The sequence below is a fragment of the Mirounga angustirostris genome, unplaced genomic scaffold, assembly GCF_029215605.1.
Source record: "Mirounga angustirostris isolate CCGP_5_RB_7025 unplaced genomic scaffold, mMirAng1.0.hap1 SCAF_5, whole genome shotgun sequence".
Classification (NCBI taxonomy): domain Eukaryota; kingdom Metazoa; phylum Chordata; class Mammalia; order Carnivora; family Phocidae; genus Mirounga; species Mirounga angustirostris.
The window spans coordinates 114,453,781-114,473,222 of NW_026991713.1; the positions used below are offsets into that span (position 1 = coordinate 114,453,781).

A 19,442-nucleotide genomic window follows, 5' to 3' on the forward strand; every position below is an offset into this window, starting at 1 on the left:
TACTCTGATGAATACATTAAGGCTATGTGATATGGCATATCAGAAAAAACTGTCCCCAGGGGCGCCTAGCTGGCTCAGTGGGAAGAACGTGACTCTTGACTTTGGGCTCATGAGTTCAAGCCCCACGATGGGTGTAGAAATTACATAAGTAAATAAATACACAAACAAACAAACTTTAAAAAAGAAAGGTTAAAAAAAAAAAAAAGAAAGAAAGAAAAGCTGTGCCCGGAGCTTTATAGTTGGTAAAGTAATCTCAGTACTGGCTGCAAAATGAAGAAAGGCAAATTTAGACGGCTCTTCCACAGTGAGGGAGGAGAAACAAGCATTTGAACACTTCTCCTCTGTCAGATTAAATGCTTTCAATTTTACATTTAATTGCTTAAAATACATTTAGAATAAAAGCTTTGTTATGTCAATGCTTTCAATCAGAAATTATTGATACGGTATGAATACTTAATTTTATCCTAAACACTGTTAAGTTAAAATATTTTCAATTTATACAAGGATAGGTACCATGCATATCCCATATTTTCCCCCTTAGATAAATGTGTACGTAGACAAAATTATCTATCATGAAAAAAATAAAACCAATGTAAAATAAAGGACTAAATTGTTCTGCATAGACTAGATGAGACACGTGTGAAGAGATTAAAGTCAGTGGGAATTAGAATAGTCAGAGAGAGCTTCCTGGAGAATGAGAGACTATGAGCCAGGTCTGAATAGTGTAAGATTATGCAAGAGGAAGGGAAACTAAAAGGACAGAAAGGACAGCATGAGTAAAAGGCTGACAGATGGTGAAATCAACCCAATTACCTCAGAGGATAAAATCTGATGGCAGGGAAATAAAAACAGATGTCCAGACAACAATTAAATCAATGTTCAGAGCAGCATTATTAATGGCCATAAAGTGGGAAACAACCCAAAGGTGCATCAAATGATGAATGAACAAGGGTTTTGGCCCACAATGGAGTACTGTTGGACAATTAAAAAAAAAAATGAAGCACTGATATATGCTATAACACAGATGAACCCTGAAAACATTAAGTGAAAGAAGCTAGTCACAAAGGACCACACACTGTGTGACCCCCCTTTATATGAAATATTCAGAATAGGCAACTCTATAGAGGCTGGAAGTAGACTGGTGGTTGCCTGAGGCTGGGGGCTCAAGGGCTAAGGGTTTCTTTTCAGGGTGATGAAAATGTTCTACTTGATGGCAGTGATAGTTGCACAACTCTATGAATATGATCAGAAACACTGAACTATACATGTTAACTGGGTGAATTGTATGGTATGGGCATTATATCTCAATAAAGTTTTTAAAAAATCCAATGGGGGCGCCTGGGTGGCTCAGTCATTAAGCGGCTGCCTTCGGCTCAGGTCATGGTCCCAGGGTCCTGGGATCAAGCCCCACATCAGGCTCCTTGCTTGGCGGGAAGCCTGCTTCTCCCTCGCCCACTCCCCCTGCTTGTGTTCCCTCTCTCACTGTGTCTCTCTCTGTCAAATAAAATCTTAAAAACAAAACAACAAAAAAACAACGGCAGGACCCATTCTTAATTTCTTAATTCTCTCTTTTGGGTGTATATACCACACATGATCTGAATATTTCTATGCATTTACAATATATCTAAAAGGAAAAGAAAATGAAGGAAACACCTAAGTTCAACTGGTTTGTAAAATGACTTTTCTGTACAAGTTATCCTAAATTCAGTACAGATTCTGTATCCGTTCATAAAAGTGAACATGAGAAATAAGACCATTGTCTGAAACATTCCATTAAAGATTATCTTCTGATTTTGTATGGCTCACCTCATCATGGTAACAGAGATATCATTAAAAAACATTGCACCTGGGTGGCTCAGTTGGTTAAACATCCAACCCATGATTTCAGCTCAGGATCATGGAATCGAGCTGGCGTGGGGCTCTGTACTGGGCAGGGAGTCTGCTTGAGATTCTCTCCCTCTCCCTCTGCCTCTCCCCCAACTCATGTGTGTGCATGCGCACACGCTCTCGCTCTCTCTCAAATACTACATAAATCTTTAAAAAAATTGTACAATAGGAAAAAAAAGTCCCTCAATTTCTGTGAGGAATGATGAATCAGTTTCAACTTTCCTAAGGGTAAATACTGTAAGAAAAAAAAATGTATAACACAAATAGCAGAATGAAAGTCAAAGTTTAAGAAATAAGTGCATTGTGAAGATACTAAAATTACACTAAATTATAATGACAATACAAAAGAAAATGGTTCATAGAAATTAGCATCCTAAAACACTTTGTATTAACCTGCTACAGATTAACTGTTGACATGCTACATTTAATACATACCTGACTTCTGATTTGACCTAATTTCTTCCTCAAATCCTGTGTCTCATCTTCTAAATTAATACGGCAATGTGATGTAACCTCCAGCGAAGCCTCTGACATAGACTGTTTTTTTTAGGGCATCAGCCAGTTCTAGTTGAAGGTGTCTCACAGCTACCTAATAAGACGTTTCTGCTACTGATTTTATAAATTATCTTACTATTAAGTTATATTAATAATATATAACTCTAACATATGTACTTCGAAAAATATCACCACATACAGGTGTTATCCTCCTGCCTAGTCAGTGTTATGTTACTTAGATAATTAATTCAGCCCCACTCTCCATTCCTTGTTGATGAATCTGCAAAGCTTCCCACCCTACTGAAGTCTCAAAAAGAAATGGGTATATAGGTGGGCCTAGCAGTGGTAAATTCTACATGATGCCATGGTTTCCCTCTTTTTTATTAGAGGCTTAAATTAATGTCAAACTTCCTCACGTATTCAATCCTCTGCTCAAATCCTTCCAATACATTACTATCTCAGAACAAGAGTGAAGTCATGCTAATGGGCTTCAAGGCCCTAGATAACCTGGCTTTCACCTCCCTCCCTGGCCTCCATTCCTGCTACAGTACAAGAATCCTGCCACCCCTCATTAGTCTGAAAATGGAGATCCAATGCCAAATTAAAATATTACAGATACAATTCTCTTTGTATTGGACAAACTTATGCCCAAATGATAGTCATTGAGCTTTGAAATAAGCAAATTATTTGTAAAATTGCCTTAAAAAATTATAAATAGCAGTGGGAAGATTAAATCAAACAGTTTTGCTAAAGCTCTCCACAGTTGTCCCAAATTACGATTTAATGAAAAGTGCCTGCAAAGGGTTAAAAGGTCATAAGACACATGATTTCAGACTAAAAATTCAAATTTATATAAATAAAAATAAAATTATTTCAACCTAAAATGTATAAAAAGCTACCAAAGGAAAAGTACTGAGATACAGTGTCTACACTTCAGTTCATGTGGGAAATCTGGAGTAAACCGTCAAGTGAATCCACTTAATTGAATCTCAATTTCAACATGCTCATTGCAGGTATGAACATTTCCATTTGTCTGTTCATCATGATATTAAAATGTGGTAACAAAGATTAAAATTATTATTTTGCAGTATAAGACTAAATTATTAGTATCAGCCTACTATTAACAATTTATAACTTAACCTCTTAAACTTTCAAAGATGACACAACAATTTTATTCAAATTAAAGCCCCTCTCAAGTCTAGTTTTTATTTGCTGGATCCAAGTTATGCTGAATCATAGTCTATATATTTTTTATATTCAAGTAGATTCAAAATTCAGCCATAATCATTCAGGTCATGATCTCGGGGGCATGAGGTGGAGTTCTCTGATGTGGAGACCTCTTGGGATTCTCTCTCTCTCCCCCTCTGACCCACTCCCATTCATGTGCAGGTGCACTGTTTCTCTCTAAAAATAATAATAATAATAAAATTCTACTTTGAATTTTCTCTTAGAAAGCTTGAAAAATATTTATCTTTCTGGATACTAACTTCTCTTTCTACTTTCTCCTTTTCATACTGATACATTCTTCCTTTTAAAAGATTACATTAATTGATTAGCTCTCTATTGCTTGCTTCCAGCAAAAGACTGTGTTTTTCACTTTCAGCTTGAAGTTTTTCTATGATACCCTGAAACTGGTCTTGGATATTAATTAGTACATTTTCTTTACTGGCAGCTTTGTTGTGAGCATCATCTAGTTGCTGATGAAGCAGCATATTTTCACTTTGTAGTTGAGATAATCTCTCCACTAAGGATTCCTGCTTTCCAATGTATTTATTCACTTGATCTTGTTCATTTTGATACATGTGTTCCATTTCCTTTTTCTGACACTGTGTTTGACTTAGGTCTCTCTGTACACATTCTAGAACCAAAGTCTTTTCCCTGAGAGCATCTCTTGTGTGATGGAGCTCAATTTCTAAACTATTGAATTTACTTTCAGCTTTAGAAAGGTTTTGAGAAAGAAGCTCATTGTTTTCTTTTAGGTTAGACACATCAAAATTCAGTTTGTCCTGCAGACGAAACCATTCATCTTTTGTTCTCTGGAAAGCAAGTTCTAGGTCTCTTTTTGATGCCTGACTTTGATCATAATCCTCTAGAGCAGTAGCTAGTCTAGCTCGATATGATCCAACTTGTGTGTCCAGTCTTTCTTTGTTTTGCTTTTCATTCTCCAGTTTAGACTTTAGCATTGTATTCTCAGTGGTCAGGGCATTAATCTGTCCACTATATTCTAATATTGTTTTTGTTAATGTTTCCTCATTCAGTTTTATGGTCTTTAGAAGACTGACATTCTTTTCTTTTATAATTTCAATGTCTTCACAATATTTACTTTCCATTCCCTGGTTCTTATTGTTTATTGTGTCTATTTCTAGTCTTAGCATGGTAATTTCATCCTGCCACATGTGGGTTTTAGGCAACAGATCTTTTTCTTCTTTATGACTATTAGACATCTTAGTAAAACAAAGGAGACTTTTAGCTGGAACTCAATAAAATGACATTATCCTGATTTTCTCTGAAATTAAAGAATAACCTATGTTTATACAATGAACAGATTGCAGTAAGTGGATATCCCAACTGGAAAAAAATAAAGTGGGGTCCAAACCTCAAACTTGATACAAGCATAAATTCCCAAAGTTTCAAAAATTTAATTGAAGACAGTGAATGCATGAAAGGAGAAAAGAAATCAAGACACAATTTTTAAGAATCTCAGACCTGCAAAGGTCTTTCTCTGATTTACAACAAACCCAGAAAGCCTGACATAAAAGATTAATAAATCTGATTACACTAAAAATTGAATTTACAGTCTCATATCTAACACAGCTACCCCACGATAAAATCCAGAGCTCTGCCTTTATTTTGACAGATTCAATTTCCTAAAATTCTTTTTTCCTGACAATATTCCATACAAATTCTACTTTTCTAACATTTCTATAGTCACGTATAAGAATTACATCTACTGATAACTGACAAATCTAGGCACTGTACTATAAACACTTCGACCGACATCAGTGAACTTTTTAGTATCACAAATCTAGAATGGAGAGGTTTAAAACATTAAGCGAGCTACAGGACTTTCCCCAGGTCTTCTTACTCCACTACTAGTCTCTTACACCAAACCGCAGCTCTTCTCTAGTGTAAATCATACATACAAAAGAAGCCTTATATTTCAAAATACTGATGGTAAATAATGTAAAATTTATACAACTGTTAGAAAAATCATGAGATTATTTGCTGATGCAATAAATTTTATTTCCTCTTCATGATGTTTTAAATAGTGGAAAATACATGGAGCTATTTTATTAGGAATAAAACACTCATCAATAAATTATCATTAGCATATAATTGTTTTAAAAGTGCCTTGTAATGAAATAGGATATTACTTGGAGCAAATTGCTACTTTTCTCAAAAGTAGAGACTAAATCCAAAAGAAAGTCTCTCAACAGGCTACACTCTTCTCCTGTTCATCAGTGGCAGTGTTAAGCTAACTTCTCTTTCAATACAGAGGTGATGAAGTAACTGCCAAAAATTGAAACATATGTTGTTAGTAGCAATAGTTTTGAGCATATGGAAAGCTCAACAATTCTTATGGAAAGTAATAAAAGCCTCTCCTTTGGATGAGGACATGATGAATGTCACTATTTGACTCTTGCAGACAAACGCATTTAAATTAAGGATATTACTTTATCCACTGGACCAAAAATGTCACCACCCCCTATGGCCCCCAAATACACACACACACATACACACACACACATATATATGCTTTAAAATCCTCTATGCTTTCCATGATCTACAGTGTTGGTTTTTAAAATATATATATGCTACATGGAGAAAAAATAATAATTTATACATATAAATACATACACACATGTACTTAAAAATAACTAAAGAAAATACCCCAGAATTCATTCTGTTATTACCCACTTCTATCTCCTTTTGTTTGCAAAGGTGATTCTTTAGAATTCCATCTTGTACTCTGGCATTCTGTTCTCGAGAAAGTTGTAACTTAGCGTCATTTCGCTCTTCTACAACCTAGAAACATATTTTCATTAGGATTTTGGCTCACACCATTAAAAAAAAAAAGTCAGGGACGCCTAGGTGGCTCAGTAAGTTAAGCGGCTGCCTTCAGCTCAGGTCATGATCCCAGGTCCTGGGATCGAGACCCACATTGGGCTCCCTGCTTGGTGGAGAGTCTGCTTCTCCCTCTCCCTCTCCCTGCCTCTCTGCCTACTTGTGCTCTCTCTCTGTCTGCCAAATAAATAAATCTTTAAAAAAAAAATCAAAATCTTAAGAGAACTTAAAAATAATGTTCAAAAGAAGTAGCCTTTTTAAATACAAGGATTTTATCCTGAATGAATAACTCAAATTTTAATTTAAATGACAGCTAAATTTGTCATAAGGTAAAAATACAAGAAGATATAGTATGTGAAAGTAAAATTTCTTTACAAAACATTTAACTAGTTCCATCATAGTCTCAAGGCGATTGAGCCTGTACTTTAACATAAAAAATTCAAAACTGGGGTGCCTGGGTGGCTCAGTTGGTTAAGTGTCCTACCCTTGGTTTTGGCTCGGGTCATGGTCTCAGGGTTGTAAGATCCAATCCTGAGTCGGGCTCTTCATTCAGCACAGAGTCTGCTTGAGATTCTTTTCCCTCCCTCTCCCTCCCCCTTTACTCCTTCCCTTGCTCATGCTCTCTCTCTAAAAATAAATAAAATCTTAAAAAAAAAAAGCCAACATTCACATTTATCTCAATTTACCCTCTATCCCTTCATTCAGAAAATATATAGAGAGCATATATGAGAGGCCAAGAATTCCAATAAGTTAATAATTTTAGCTAAAAATATTATACTTCCTATTAGGATAAAATTAAATTTTTTATCTATTTTATACCTAAATAATATACATTAAATCAAGGGTATATTATAAATAATACTGATGGAAATATGCAATTTTTATCAAAGATTTACCTGATCCAAATTATTTCTCACAGTCCTCAATTCCGCACCTACTGTTGCAAGACGAAGTTCAAGTTGTTGTTTCATTTCAACTTCTTTATTATACGGCTCTTCTTTTTCTCTGAATTGCTCCCTCATTTTTTCATATAATTTATCAGCATTTCTTCTTTTTTCTTCTTCTTGTGTGAAGGTAAATCTGCAAATAAATGTGCTTATTTTAAAATGTTTTGAAAGCAATAAAAAGTTCATTTTATGATCTGGTTCCACATATGTTGGTTTATTAGCCAAATGAAATTTCTATGTTCTCAATTTTTTTCCTTTCTCGGGCTCATGTTTACTTTCTCACTTCAATCTCTTCCAAAAAATATATATAGTTGAAAAGAAGCAATGAGAAAGCATTATGCAGCTTAGTAATAAGTTTTAGTACTAACTCTGGTAGATATTGTAGAGAAAGGAATTTTGAAATTTTTCAAGAAAGCTAGAATTAAAATTATCATTTTCTCCATATAGTCATAATTACTCCTCCATTAGAACAGATAATTTAGTTACTAAATAAAAAGAGAAGTTGCTCTTTATAAGAAAGTTTATAAATTCACTAGAAGTAAATTTCTACTTCACAAAACATCACAGGTACCTCCAAAAATAATTTGCAGTATAAGACAGCATCTGCAGATGTCATTTACACAACATACACCTGTAGATTACGGTGATCCAGGACTAGGTTGGGGAGTCTAATATCTATACATTTTATATAGATAGCCCTATACATTTTATGTTTCTTCTTCTGCAATATTCTCAATTTACCCTGTTGATTATTATTCATTTTACTTTTTTTAAAGATTTTATTTATTTATTTGACAGAGAGAGAGCACAAGCAGAGGGAGCAGCAGGCAGAGGGAGAGGGAGAAGTAGGCTCCCCACCGAGCAGAGATCTGGAAATGGGGCTTGATCCCAGGACCCTGGGATCATGACCTGAGCCGAAGGCAGACCCTTAACCAACTGAGCCACCCAGGCGCCCCTATTATCCATTTTATAAATCATTTGAAAACCCCTTTTAGAACACAGGATCCATATTAATTAAGGAAACAATAAAGAGTTATATGTGCTTACAGCATAGACTTTTGGATTAATTTTATAAGAGAGATTTTGAAAAAACTTAGCAGTAATCATTTTCCATTTTACTTTTTAATCGCTGCATATGTTTAAAACTGAATAAATTTTTAAAATTTTTCCTATCTTGAGATAAATGGCCATTTCATACTCTGTTGATGGGCATATAAATTAATATAAACTTCCCAGAGAACAATTTAAAAATAGAATCAAAGACCTCCTTTAAAAATTTTTATACTTTAAACAAACAATACTATATTGAAGAATTTATTCCAAGTAAGTAACCAGAATTTTAGAAACAGATTTATATAAAAGACATTCCTTACAACACTTAGAGAAAAATGGAAAATAACCAAAATGCAATTTGTTAAATAATGAGGATTCCATATGGTGTACTTCTATATGGTCATTAAAATTATGATTTGGAATATACATTAAATTATCAGTAGAAGTATTCACTGTCAAGAACTTGCTGAATTATTTTGAAGAATCTCATACGTCACACTACTAAAGACGTTTTCTTTCCTATAAAAATTCCAGAAGGTAAGTTAGCAATTATCAAACTTCTCCTACACATCTGTAGTACAAAAGTAAAGAGTTCAAGGGGCACCTGGCTGGCTCAGTTGGTAGAGCATGCGACTCTTGACCTCACAGCTGTGAGTTCAAGCCCCACATTGGCTGTGGAGCCTCTTAAAAAAAAAAAAAGGTAAATAGTTCAAATATTTCCTTGAAACCAAGATGTCATACCTCAAACTGCCGAGTTCTTGTTCCCATTTCACTTTTTGATGCTCCAACTGCAATTTCAATTCTTTTGTTTCTGATAGCTCCTTTTGTAGTCCATTAACTTTATTTTGCATTTCTTTATTTTTTCTTTTAAGTTGTTTACACTGATTTTTAAGTTCTAATTTTTGATATGAAAGAATCGCATCCTAGATTTTTAGTAAAGTAGTAGAATCTACATCAGAGAGAAAACAAAAACAAATAAAATATATAGGGCGCCTAGGTGGCTCAGTTGGTTAAGCGTCGAACTCTTGGTTTCGGCACAGGTCATAATCTCAGACTTGTGGGATCGAGCCCCACGTCGGGCTCCACACTCAGCACAGAGTCTGCTTGAGATTCTCCCCCCGCCTTCCCCTCTGTTCTTCTCTCCCACCCCCACTCATGCTCTCTTTCTCTCAAGTAATTTAATTAAATCTTTAAAAAAAAAGAAATAAAATATGTGAGTACTTTTTGCATATAAAGGACTGTGTGCTTTCACATTCACTCACTCATACTTTAAACAAATATATATTGAATGACTTCAATATAAAAGATATTTTAGGGGTGCCTGGGTGGCTCAGTCAGTTAAGTGTCTGCCATCAGCTCAGGTCATGATCTCAGGGTCCTGGGATCGAGTCCCGTGTCAGACTCCCTGCTTACTGGGGAGTCTGCTTCTCCCTCTGCCCTGCCCCATCCCCTCTCGTGCACTCTCACTCTCCTTCTCTCAAATAAATGAATAAAATCTTTAAAAAAGAAAAGAAAAAATGACCAAAACCTTTCTAAGTAATGAAAACTATAATACCACAGATCCAGAAGAATCTGGCTAGGAGAGAAGAAATGGAAGTAAGCTATTATAGTTTTCTTAAACTACTATGATGGGGCATAACATTACTCAAAGGTGGACTGTGATGCTTAAGTCATATACTTTAAACCCTAATCACTAAAATAGCACAACTAAAGAGTTATAGCTAGAGTAAGCAAAATACATACATATACATACTCACATAAATAAAACTAAATCATAAAAATTACTTGATTAATTTAAAAGACAGCAGAAAAGGAAGAGAATAGGAGCAAAAAGCAGAAAGGACAAATGGAAGTCACACAACACGATGACAGATTCAAATCAACGACCTCAATAATCACATTAAATGAAAATGGTCTAAAAGCCTCAATTAAAAGGCAGACTGTCAAAATGGATGAAAAAGGAAGACCCAACTGTATGCAACCTATTAAAAAAATATGCTTTAAGTGTAGAGACACACATTTTTTAAAAGGCCAGAAATATGACAGACCACACTAACAACTTGACAAAAGAAGGCTGAGCCTGAGTGGCTATATTAATACCAGACAAAATAGATTTCAAAGCAAAAAACACTAGCAGCAATAAATAAGGTCATTTTATAATGATAGAAGGGTCAATTAAAAGAAGCATAACAAACCTAAATGTTTATGCATCTATTAATAGGTTCAAAAATACAGAAAGCAAAAATTGATAGAATTAGAGAATTAGAGAACTAGAGAAACAGGCAAATTCACAGTTATAGTCTGAGATTTCAATAGGCAGAAAATCAGCAAGGGTATAGTAGACTGGAACACCACCATTCTTCTCAAGTATCCATGGAACACTTACCAAAAGAGACTATATTTTGGGTCATAAAATAAATTGTAATAAAAGGAGTCAGTCAAAAGGACTGAAGTCATGAAAGTGTGCTCTGCGACCACAAACTAATTAACACACATCTGAATAACCCCTAGGTCAGGGCACCTGGGTGGCTCAGTTGATGAAGCGTCTGCCTTCAGCTCAGGTCATGATCTCAGGGTCCTGGGATCAAGCCCCACATTTGGCTCCCTGCTCAGAGGGAAGGCTGCTTCCCCTCCAGCTCATGCTCTCTCTGTCTCTCTCTCTCTCTCAAATAAATAAAATCTTTAAATAACCCCTGGGTCAAAGAAGGACTGAAAAAAGAAATTAGAAAGTATTCTGAACTGAATACACATAACATGTTAGAATTTCTGAAACCCTGCTATACTAGCACTCATATGAGCATTTACAGCACTGAATGTATATTTTAAAAAAGAAGAAAAGTCTTAAATTGATGACCTTTGGCTCCACCTTAAGAAATTAGTAAAAGAGCAGTTAAAGTTTGATAACCTTTGGTTATGTAGAAAATCTGACAGAATTTTTTAAAAAGCTACTAGAACTAATAAATGAACTCATCAAGTTTGGAGAAGAGAGAATCATTATACAAAAATCTACTGTATTTCTACATATTAGCAATAAAAAATTAAAATTTAAGAATTAAAATTAATTTTAATTAATTAAAAAATTGAAACTGCATTGCAAAATAAAAAATAACCACAGGTAATATCATAAAGGATAAAAAGACCTATACACTAAAAACTACAAAATATTACCAAGAAAATTAAAGAAGATTTATATAATTGGAGAGAGATACTCTGTTTGGGGTTGAAAAATTCAATATTGTTAAAATTAGTCTGTAGATTCAACATAATCCAAACCTGATCTCCAGAAGACCACCAGAATGGTGTTTTTTTTTTTTAGGAAATGACAAGCTGACTCTAAAATTCATGTGGAAAACATAAATAAATAAAATAAATACAATTCATGTTCTGGAAACAGAAAGGATCTAGAATAGAATAGCAAAAGAAACCTGAAAAAGAACAAAACTGGAGGACTAACACTAACTACCTGATTTCAAAAATTATCATAAACTGGTAGTAATTAAAACAGCATGATACTTACATCAAGAAGGCCAAAGAATTCAATGGGACAGAATAGAGTCCATAAATAAACCCCCACACATATGGTCAACTGATCCTGACAAAGACACAATGGCATGAAGTGGAGAAAATATAGCCTTTTCAACAAATGGTGCTGGAACTGGATATCCATATGCAGAAAGAATGAACCTGGACCCATGCTATGCATCATAAGTAAAAAAAAAAAAGAATACAAAATGGAGGCGCCTGGGGGTCTCGGTTGAGTGACTGCCTTGGCTCAGGTCATGATCCCAGGGTCCTGGGATCAAGCCCCATGTCCAGCTCTCTGCTCAGCGGGAGCCTGCTTCTCCCTCTCCCTCAGCCTGCCACTGCCCCTGCTCATGCTTTCTCTCTCTCTGTCAAATAAATAAATAAAATCTTAAAAAAAAAATACAAAATGGATGACATGGATCACATGGATCACAGATCTAAATGTAAGACCTAAAACTATAAAACTTTGTTTTTAAACTACGAAACTTCTAAAAGAAAGCATGAGAGAAAACCTCTGACTTTGTGCTAGGCAAAGCTTTCTTAGATAGGAACACCGAAAGCAAAAAATGCATAGAAGAACAAATGGATAAACTGGATTTCATCAAAAAGAAAAACTGCTCTTCAAAAGACACTGTTGAGAGAATGAAAAGTCACAGATTGGGAGAAAATCTTTACAAAAAAATATAGGTGAGGGACGCCTGGGTGGCTCAGTTGTTAAGCATCTGCCTTCGGCTCAGGTCATTATCCTGGGGTCCTGGGATCGAGCCCCACATTGGGCTTCCTGCTCAGCGGAGAGTCTGCTTCTCCCTCTCCCACTCCCCCTGCTTGTGTTCCCTCTCTAGTGTCTCTCTGTCAAATTAATAAAATCTTAAAATATATATATACATGATAAAGGAACTATATCTAGAATATAGAAAGAATTCTCAAAACAAGTAAGAAAACAACCTAATTTTTAAAATGACAAAGGATTTGGATAGTTCAAAGCAGATACACAAATGCCAAATAAGCACATGAAAATATGATCAACATTATCAGTTATTAGGGAAATGTATATTAAAACCGTAATGGGTAAAGTAGGCAAGATGGCGGAGGAGTAGGAGACCTGGATTTCATCTGCTCTTAGGAATTCAGCTGGATAGGGATCAAACCATTCTGAACACCTACAAACTCAACAGGAGATCGAAGAAAAGAATAGCAACAACTCTCTGAACAGAAAAGCGACCACTTTCTGGAAGGTAGGACGTGCGGAGAAGTGAATCCGAGGCGATATTCGGGAGGATAGATGGCGGGGGAGGGGCCTCCGTGGGCCACTTCTGGCAAGTGATAGAACCACGGAGCATAAAATCGGAACTTTTAGAAGTCTGCTCCGCTGAGGGACATCACTCTGGTGGCTAAGTGGGGGGTGGAACCCTCGTGGGACAGTGTGGTCTCAGGACCCTCAGGGTCACAGAAAGACCGGGGGTCCCTGAGTGCGGCAGAGCTCCCAGGTATCGGAGCGGGAAGCCGGCTGCAGAGTTGGAGCCGAGGCGTGGGCTCTCAGCTCGGGGTTGCTATAAACCATGATCCGTGGCACAGTCGGGCCACTGCTCCTCCAGCAGAGACCCAACAAGAGGCAGATCTGGGGAGACTCACCTTCCTTCCCTGGGAGGAGCGGCACGGGAGTGCACCGCAGGGATCTGCTGGGTTTGGAGACTCCACACCGAGTCGGGTGCCAGGGATACAAACGCGCGGTCAGAGGCCGGGTGAGCATGGAATGTGGCCGGAGACCGGGGAGACGGGAGTAACGGACTACTTTTCTCTGGTGGTGCACTGAGGAGTGGGGCCCCGAGTTCTCGGCTCCTCCGGGGCGGAGATTGGGAGGCCGCCATTTTCACTCTCCGCCTCCAAAGCAGTATGGAAAGCTTGAAGGGAAAAAAAGCTCCAGAGAGCAAACCCGAGCAGATTACTTAGCCCAGACGGGGGAAAGGGCGGGGCAATTCCGCCTCTGGCAAAGACATTTGGGAACCACGGCAACAGGCCCCTCCCCCAGAAGATCAGCGAGAACAGCCAGCCAAGACCAAGTTTACCGATCAATGAGAATGGCAGAACTCCTGCACTAGGGGAATACTGCACATAGAATTCATGAGTTTTTTACCATGATTCTTTAGTCTTTCAAAGGTAATTATTTTTTTTAACTGTTTTTTTTTTTTTTGAATTTTTCTTTTTCCCTTTTTCAACCAACATCTTATCAATCCCTTTTTTAAAAAACATTTTTATTTTTCATTTTTAGAGTCATATTCTATCCCTTCATAGTAGTTACCTGTATTTTTGGCATATATATATATATAAGTTGTTCTCTCCTTAAAATTTTGAGATAGTTTCTTCTAACAGATCAAAATACACCCTAAATCTCTAGTGTATGGTTTTTTTTTACTCCCCTGCCTGATCACATTCTCTCCCTTTTTTTTCTTTTTTTAAAAAATCCTCTTCTTTCTTTTTTCAAACAACTTATCAATTCCTTTTATAAAATTTTTTATAATTTCCATCTTTACAGTCATATTCCATCCCTTCAATATATCAACCCTTATTTTTGTACATATATAAGTTTTTCTTTCTTTAGAATTTTGGGAGGAACTTTCTTTTAACAGACCAAAATACACCCAAAATCTAGTGTGTGGCACTGATCTATATACCAGCCTGATCATATTTGATCACATTCTGTTTTTGTTTTGTTTTGTTTTTGTTTGTTTTTATCTTTATCTTTTTCTTTTCTTTCCTTTTCTTTTTTCTCTCTTTCCCTTTCTTTTCCCAGTGCTTCAGGTCTTTTCTGATTTGTTTAGAGTATATTTTCTGGGGACGTTGTTACCCTGCTAGCATTTTGTTCTCTCATTAATCTATTCTCCACTGCACAAAATGGCAAGACGGAAAAAATCACCTCAACAAAAAGAACAAGAAGTAGTACCGAGTGCCAGGGACCTACTCAATACGGACATTAGTACCATGTCAGATCTAGAGTTCAGAATCATCACCTTAAAGATACTACCTGGGCTTGAAAAAAGCATAGAAGTTATTAGAGAAACGCTTTCTGGAGAAGTAAAAGAACTAAAATCTAACCAAGTAGAAATCAAAAAGGCTATTAATGAGGTGCAATCAAATATGGGGGCGCTAACTGCTAGGATAAATGAGGCAGAAGAGAGAATCAGTGATACAGAAGACCAAATGATGGAAAATAAAGAAGCTGAGAAAAAGAGAGAGAAACAACTACTGGATCACGAGGGCAGAATTCGAGAAATAAGCGATACCATAAGATGAAACAACATTAGAATAATTGGGATCCCGGAAGAAGAAGAAAGAGAGAGAGGGGCAGAAGGTATAATGGAGCAACTTATAGCAGAGAACTTCCCTAATTTGGGGAAGGAAACAGGCATCAAAATCCAGGAAGCACAGAGAACCCCTCTCAAAATCAATAAAAATAGGTCAACACCCCAACATCTAATAGTAAAACTTACGAGTCTCAGAGACAAAGAGAAAATCCTGAAGGCAGCTGGGAAGAAGAGATCTGTAACCTACAACGGTAGAAACATTAGATTGGCAACAGACCTATCCACAGAGACCTGGCAGGCCAGAAAGGACTGGCAGGATATATTCCGAGCACTAAATGAGAAAAATATGCAGCCAAGAATACTATATCCAGCTAGGTTGTCACTGAAAATAGAAGGAGAGATAAAAAGCTTCCAGGACAAACAAAAACTAAAGGAATTTGCAAACACGAAACCAGCTCTACAAGAAATCTTGAAAGGGGTCCTCTAAGCAAAGAGAGAGCCTAAAAGCAACATAGACCAGAAAAGAACACAGACAATATACAGTAACAGTCACCTTACAGGCAATACAATGGCACTAAATTCCTATCTTTCAATAGTTACCCTGAATGTAAATGGGCTAAATGCCCCAATCAAAAGATACAGGATATCAGATTGGAATAAAAAACAAGACCCATCGATATGCTGTCGGCAAGAGACTCATTTTAGACCCAAAGACACCCCCAGATTGAAAGTGAGGGGGTGGAAAACCATTTACCATGCTAATGGACACCAAAAGAAAGCTGGGGTGGCAATCCTTATATCAGACAAATTACATTTTAAACCAAAGACTGTAATAAGAGATGAGGAAGGACACTATATCGTACTTAAAGGGTCTATCCAACAAGAAGATCTAACAATTGTAAATATCTATGCCCCTAACATGGGAGCAGCCAATTATATAAGGCAATTAATAACAAAAGCAAAGAAACACATCGACAACAATACAATAATAGTGGGGGACTTTAACACCCCCCTCACTGAAATGGACAGATCGTCTAAGCAAAATATCAACAAGGAAATAAAGACTTTAAATGACACACTGGACCCAATGGACTTCACAGACCTATTCAGAACATTCCATCCCAAAGCAACGGAATACACATTCTTCTCTAGTGCCCATGGAACATTCTCCAGAATTGATCACATCCTAGGTCATAAATCAGGTCTCAACCGGTACTAAAAGATTGGGATCATTCCCTGCCTATTTTCAGACCACAATGCTTTGAAACTAGAACTCAATCACAAGAGGAAAGTTGGAAAGAACTCAAATATATGGAGGCTAAAGAGCATCCTACTGAAGAATGAATGGGTCAACCAGGAAATTAAAGAAGAATTTAAAAAATTCATGGAAACCAATGAAAATGAAAACACAACGATTCAAAATCTTTGGGATGTAGCAAAGGCAGTCCTACGAGGAAAGTATATAGCAATACAAGCCTTTCTCAAGAAACAAGAAAGGTCTCAAGTACACAACCTAACCCTACACCTAAAGGAGCTGGAGAAGGAATAGCAAATAAAGCCTAAACCCAGCAGGAGAAGAGAAATAATAAAGATCAGAGCAGAAATCAATGAAATAGAAACTAAAAGAACAGTAGACAGATCAACGAAACAAGGAGCTGGTTCTTTGAAAGAATTAACAAGATTGATTAATCCCTGGCCAGACTTAGCAAAAAGAAAAGAGAAATCAAGAAAATTAGGAATGAGAGAGGAGAGATCACAACCAACATCAAAGAAATATAAACAATTATAAGAACATATTATGAGCAACTCTATGCCAGCAAATTAGATAACCTGGAAGAAATGGAGGCATTCCTAGAGATGTATCAACTACCAAAACTGAACCAGGAAGAAACAGAAAACCTGAACAGACCTACAACCACTAAGGAAATTGAAGCAGTCATCAAAAATCTCCCAAAAAACAAAAGCCCAGGGCCAGATGGCTTCCCAGGGGAATTCTACCAAACATTTCAAGAAGAATTAATACCTTTTCTTCTGAAACTGTTCCAAAAAATAGAAATGGAAGGAAAACTTCCAAACTCGTTTTATGAGGCCAGCATTACCTTGATCCCAAAACCAGACAAAGACCCCATCAAAAAGGAGAATTACAGACCAATATCCCTGATGAACATGGATGCAAAAATTCTCACCAAAATACTAGCCAATAGGATCCAACAGTACATTAAAAGGATTATTCACCACGACCAACTGGGATTTATCCCTGGGCTGCAAGGTTGGTTCAACATCCGCAAATCAATCAACGTGATACAATACATTAACAAAAGAAAGAACAAAAATCATATGATCCTCTCAATAGATGCAGAAAAAGCATTTGACAAAGTACAGCATCCTTCCTTGATCAAAACTCTTCAGAGTAGAGGCACTGAAGGTACATACCTCAATATCATAAAAGCCATCTATGAAAAACCTACAGCGAATATCATTCTCAATGGGGAAAACCTGAGAGCTTTTCCCCTAAGGTCAGGAACACGGCAGGGATGTCCACTATCACCACTGCTATTCAACATAGTATTGGAAGTCCTAGCCACAGCAATCAGACAACAAAAAGAAATCAAAGACATCCAAATCGGCAGAGAAAAAGTCAAACTCTCACTCTTTGCAGATGATAGGATACTTTATGTGGAAAACCCCAAAGACTCCACCCCAAAACTGCTAGAACTCATACAGGAGTTCAGTAAAGTGGCAGGAAATAAAATCAATGCACAGAAATCAGTGGCATTCCTATACACCAACAACAAGACAGAAGAAAGACAAATTAAGGAATCGATCCCATTTACAACTGCACCCAAAACCATAAGATAACTAGGAATAAATCTAACCAAAGAGGCAACGGATCGGTACTCAGAAAACTATCAAATACTCATGAAAGAAATTGAGGAAGACACAAAGAAATGGAAAAATGTTCCATGCTCATGGATTGGAAGAACAAATATTGTGAAGATGTCAATGCTACCTAGAGCAATCTACACATTCAATGCAATCCCCATCAAAATACCATCTACTTTTTTCAAAGAAATGGAACAAATCATCCTAAAATTTGTATGGAACCAGAAAAGACCCCAAAGAGCCAGAGGAATGTTGAAAAAGAAAAGCAAAGCTGGTGGCATCACAATTCCGGACTTCCAGCTCTATTACAAAGCTGTCATCATCAAGACAGTATGGTACTGGCACAAAAACAGGCACATAGATCAATGGAACAGAGTGGAGAGCCCAGAAATGGACCCTCAACTCTATGGTCAACTAATCTTCAACAAAGCAGGAAAGAATGTCCAATGGAAAAAAGACAGTCTCTTCAACAAATGGTGTTGGGAAACTTGGACAGCCACATGCAGAAGAATGAAACTGGATCATTTCCTTACACCACACACAAAAATAGACTCCAAATGGTTGAAAGACCTCAATGTGAGACAGGAGTCCATCAAAATCCTCAAGGAGAACACAGGCAGCAACCTCTTCGACCTCAGCCGAAGCAACTTCTTCCTAGAAACATCGCCAAAGGCAAGGGAAGGAAGGGCAAATATGAACTATTGGGACTTCATCAAGATAAAAAATTTTTGCAAAGCAAAGGAAACAGTCAACAAAACCAAAAGACAACTGACCGAATGGGAGAAGATATTTGCAAATGACTTATCAGATAAAGGGCTAGTATCCAAAATCTATAAAGGACTCATCAAACTCAACACCCAAAGAACAAAGAATCCAATCAAGAAATAGGCAGAAGACATGAACAGACATTTTTCCAAAGAAGACATCCAAATGGCCAACAGACACATGAAAAAGTGCTCAATATCGCTCGGCATCAGGGAAATCCAAATCCAAATCTCAATGAGATACCACCTCACACCAGTCAGAATGGCTAAAATTAACAAGTCAGGAAACGACAGATGTTGGCGGGGATGTGGAGAAAGGGGAACCCTCCTACACTGCTGGTGGGAATGCAAGCTGGTGCAGTCGCTCTGGAAAACAGTATGGAGGTTCCTCAGAAAGTTGAAAATGGATGCATTCCTAGAGATGTAAGTTGAAAATAGATGTAAGTTGAAAATAAAAGATGTTAATAAATAAATAAAATAAAATAAATAAATAAATAATAAATAAATAAATAAAAAGATGT

The 19,442-nt window shown here is 36.8% G+C and overlaps 1 protein-coding gene across 1 annotated transcript in view; it reads right to left on the reverse strand.

Annotated features, from left to right (window-relative positions):
- LOC135364299 (ankyrin repeat domain-containing protein 26-like) overlaps positions 1–19,442 on the reverse strand; it is a 105,156-nt gene that overhangs the window by 16,717 nt on the left and 68,997 nt on the right. Inside the window, 6 exon segments of the mRNA XM_064590298.1 lie at positions 2,323–2,433; positions 2,435–2,476; positions 3,870–4,826; positions 6,274–6,408; positions 7,344–7,527; positions 9,189–9,396. Of these exon segments, the coding sequence (XP_064446368.1) occupies positions 2,323–2,433; positions 2,435–2,476; positions 3,870–4,826; positions 6,274–6,408; positions 7,344–7,527; positions 9,189–9,396 (1,637 nt within the window).